The sequence below is a fragment of the Populus alba genome, chromosome 12 (genome assembly GCF_005239225.2).
Source record: "Populus alba chromosome 12, ASM523922v2, whole genome shotgun sequence".
Lineage (NCBI taxonomy): Eukaryota > Viridiplantae > Streptophyta > Magnoliopsida > Malpighiales > Salicaceae > Populus > Populus alba.
In genome coordinates this window covers 3,582,047-3,586,678 of record NC_133295.1, presented here as the reverse complement: position 1 = coordinate 3,586,678, position 4,632 = coordinate 3,582,047, and the positions used below count along the sequence as shown (strand labels likewise).

Sequence of the window (4,632 nt, the reverse complement as noted above, 5' to 3'; positions counted from 1 at the left end):
AAATCAATCTAAAAAAAACTATCATTTGGTTTACTTTAGATGAATTCCAAAACTCTTTAATAAAATGTCTTTCTATCACACATATGAAAGAAAAGATTTTTTTGGTGTTTATAAAATAAAAAGTTAAAAAATTAAAATTAGACATAAAGGACACAAGCTTTTAGAGTAGAGATTCTAGACAAAGTTGACTTTGGACTTAAACCTACACACAAACATGTTGGGGTTGGCTCTAGATATGTTATCAAGTTTTTAGAGGGAATAGGTCATAAACAAAGAGAACACTGAGTTTAAACTCATACACAAACATATGTACACTCGAGCATTTAGAGGGAAGAGCTTTTAGAGGAAAGTGGTCCTAAGCAAAGTGGATTTAGGGTTTAAACTCATACACACATGTGCACATATTAGCTTAGGTTTGGGCTTCGGGTTGGTCCTGGGTGTGAATTTGAGTTTATTGTAAAATAATAATTTAGGCTTTAAAAGATTATTTTTTACGTATTGAAATTTGGATTTAACCTTGGTCTATGAAAAATTATTTATTCCAACTCATTGTTTTATATAGTCCAGCACATGAAGGTTAACAATCTCTTCCAAAACCTTTTTCTAAAAAACTTGACCAGTTTTTTAGCTAAGAAATTCAGATTTTATAGCCAAAATATTTAGGTTTAATTTTTTAAATATTTATGTGGCTAATCAAAGATTGATAATGATGAGGATTAATTCTGATTATTATCAAAATTAAGAATTCAACCTTTTTAGCTTCTAAAATCCACTATAAAAATGAGGGTGAAGGAAGAGTCTCTAATAAGTTTTTTCTAGATTTTTATATACTCTTCCTCATCTTATTTTTAGTGTTTTTCTTCTTTTTTTTTTATGCTTTGATTTTCCTTTTAAATTTATAGCCAAGAGGTTCACTTTGTTGAGAGATAATTGAGTCCTTTTTATTTGGTTCAAAGATCTTATTTAAGAAGTGTATCTAAACTAAAAACCCGGACCGGCCGGCGGGTCGACGACCGGCCGACCCGGGCATGAGACCGGTCCGTTGGGTCGACCCGGGACCCGGTTAGAATCCGACCGCGACCCGGCGACCCGGTGACCCGGTCAAAACCCGGAGACATATTGCAAATATTTTAGTTGTATAATATGATGAGCAATAAAACTTTAAAGACAAATATTTATCATTGACAACAACAAAAAATTTCATTACTTTAAAGTGCTTCAATAAGGAAGTATCTTTTTATTTATTTTAATTTAAATAGAGATATTATTATTGTTATTAATATGCATGCCAAGACCTTGATTTGATATCAATTACAAGTTTGAATATATGATTAATATGTATACTAAAATTCTATTATTATATTTGTGTTTAAAGTATGTTTGCCATGAGTTTTTATTTTGCATGTTTATAAATTTAAACTTGTATGAGTTCTAGACTTTTTTTAAAAAAATATTTTTTTGTTTAGTATATCTTTCTTTTGGTAAACTAAACAATATTTCTTAACTTTTTTGAATTACAACCCAATTTAAAGATGGTTAGGTCAAAACCAATGAGATTTTTTTTTAAATAAAATAAAATAAAGTTATTTTAATAAAAAAAAAAAATCAACTTGAATAATTGATTGAGTGACATACCGGTAGTTACCCAACAACATAATAACATGAGCTCTTTATAGCATAGTCCCGGCCCGGCCCGGCGGGTTTTCCAAATCTATGCTTTATAGAGTCACACTCAAGCCAAATCTCACAACTACGGATTAAAGGAATAGGAATGGATACGTTGTACGATTAACATATCAAATTTTCTCAAAAAAAAATAATAAATCAATATTCGATTAACCTAAGTCTCAAAGATATTCTAATTTGAATTAGATATGCATTTACTGAGGTTCCTGCAGACATGGATGTAAAAAAAAAAAAAGCAACTTGCATGTTTAGGTAGGTGAAAGGTCAACAGCTTTACAGGCAGGGGCGGCGAAGGGGCAGACAGCGACCTCCTTGCAAGAAAATTATTTTTCCAGCCCCTCCCTTAAAAATCTACATAGTTACAGCCATTTTCTTAATTAAAAAACAAAGAGTGAATTAAACTTCGATTATTGCCTATAAATGAAGGGACTATACCGAGAGTGGAGAGACAGGAGAACTCGTACGTACTAGCTTCTACTGAAGAGCACAAGAGAGAAGACAAGGGTCGAGGGAGAATCGGTATAGCATCCAGAAAATCAAGTGCCTCCGCTTCTCAGACCAAGGTACTAGGTTCTTTGTGCTCTAGCTAGTTTTGTTTCGTTGCTGTTCATGTTCCCTTTTCCATTAATTTTGGCCCAAGAAGAAAGAAATGATTCCATGCATGATTACATCATTTCCATGAGAGTTTCACAAATCGAACCAAGTACTGCCATGCTGATTATCAACTTGTTGCTTGTTTGTTTTAGCACCTTCTCCTTCTGCTGCTTAATTTGAAGTTAATCCCATTACAAGTTATTTACAGTTGTTTATTTGTCAAATGATCAGAAAGCTTCAGCAAATGGGAGACATCGATCAATTAGCAAGCCCTAATTCAAATCGAATCGAAAATTTGTGCCAGGAGGTTTTAATTCAAATTCCAGATGAGTTGGAGAGTAGCTTTCCGTCCGAGCAATGTATCTATAGAGTTCCTGCTGCACTTCGTGATTTAAATGAAGCTGCCTTCACTCCTCGAGTAATTTCTATTGGCCCTATTCACCATAATAACGCAAAACTGAAGGCTATGGAAGTTCAGAAACTGAGATATCTGAAAGAATTTTTCGATCTGCGAGTGAAAAAAGAGAGAAGAGTGTTTTTGACTGAACTTTTGAGCACTATTTTAGAAAAAGAAGTTGACATCCGCCGTCGCTATGTAGCTGATACCTCCGAGTTTATCTCGGAGCTTAACGGCGATCAGTTTGCGAAGATGGTTCTGTTAGACGCCGTATTCATCTTCGAGCTCTTCTTGAGGAATGAAGAATACCTGTGTGATAACAGCAAATATCAAGAAGATTTTATAATAGGTAAACCCTGGTTGAGAGCCGCGATTCGAAGAGACTTGATATTGCTTGAAAATCAGCTGCCATTCTCCACTCTTAATGAATTATACGAGCTTGCGACGAGCACGATCGCTTGCATTCCTCTCATGGATCTTTCCTTCCGGTACTTTGAAAAGTACAAAAAGAAATACGAGCCCAGCAAAACAATACTACATTTCACTGATTTGTTGAGATGTTTTCTATCCTTCAAGCACCCGGATTTAAAATTAGAAAAGGGAGGGCCGGTAAAAACACTTTATAGCGCCACCATGCTGCAGCAGGCCGGAATTAAGTTCAAGGCGTTGCCAGGTGAATCCTTGCTTGACATTAGAGCCTGGAAACCTCTCTCAAAAGAGGAACCGATCGTAGAAAAGAAAGGTGAGTTACATATGCCTCCCCTTGAGATCGACAACAACACCGAATGTCTCCTCCGAAACCTCATGGTGTTCGAGCAGTTACATTATCCAGGAGAAGAGCACATTTGCCGATACGTTAAGCTACTAGATTCTCTTGTGGACGTCGACAAAGATGTCGACTTGCTCATCGAAAATAAAGTTATTATTAGCAAGCTAGGTGACAGTGATGCTGTGGCGAAGCTTATTAACACGCTTTGCCGAGAAATGGTGGAAATATCTTCCAGTTTCGACCCTCTCTCCGAACTGCTGAATGATTACTATAAGAGCTCCTGGAACAAAAACAAGACCTACTTGCTAAGTGTGTATTTTAAAAATGTTTGGATAGGCACTGGAACTGTTGCCGGATCTCTCATCCTGGCCATCGTTCTGACACGGTTTATCCTATACTTTGTACGCTAGTCTCTAAGTTCTTAAAAGATCGAGAGGCTTGAATCCAAACCTTTTAATGCTGTTTGTGCTAGATTATTATTATTTACTTGCTTTGATGTTGTTTGAAGTTCGTGACATAATTTATTATTGAACTTTATGGTTAATCAATTATTGTTTTGCATTATTTCTACATCGTGCATCAAAAGTCTCTAAGGTGTGACAATATCCATATTTATTTAATAGAAAGGTGATATGACATGGAAAAAAGAGACAATCACGTACAATTTCACAAAAATAATAAGAATATTTTAACATATTTAATTTTTTTAATATCATTTCTCTTGATTTTCTATTCTCCTTAATTATATCTATCTCTATTTTATTGAATAAATATTAGTAATAATAACTTAGCATCACCAAATTTCTCAAAAGTTTTAAATAAAAAATTTATTATGTTTTCTTTTTATGAAGTTAAACATACTGGGAAAAAAACAAATGGTTCTAATTATTAACTCAACACCCACTAAAGGGACTAAAATTAGTGGTATCGGTAAAAAAAAATTTATATTTAAAAATTTGATAGTCTATATAGCAAAGCAATGACTATTATAAAAAAAAATATTTAGAAATTTTTATAAAGATTTGAGCGCAGTGAAATGACTAGATAAAAAATTATTGTTATTTTGAATTATTATTCTACTGTGACATGACTTAAACCTATTTCATTGATCCATGAATATATTTATTAGATTATTTATATAATTTTTTAAAGTAAATTTTTGTTCAGTTATAAGAGACTCGCTTGG

The 4,632-nt window shown here is 33.7% G+C and overlaps 1 protein-coding gene across 1 annotated transcript; it reads left to right on the top strand.

The window, feature by feature from the left end:
* Positions 1-2,071: 2,071 nt before the first annotated feature.
* LOC118044374 (UPF0481 protein At3g47200) lies at positions 2,072-3,988 on the top strand. The gene is made up of 2 exons (XM_035052642.2): positions 2,072-2,249; positions 2,512-3,988. The coding sequence occupies exon 2, from the start codon at positions 2,525-2,527 to the stop codon at positions 3,854-3,856; it is 1,332 nt and encodes a 443-aa protein (XP_034908533.1). The 5' UTR covers positions 2,072-2,249; positions 2,512-2,524; the 3' UTR covers positions 3,857-3,988.
* The last annotated feature ends 644 nt before the right edge of the window (positions 3,989-4,632 follow it).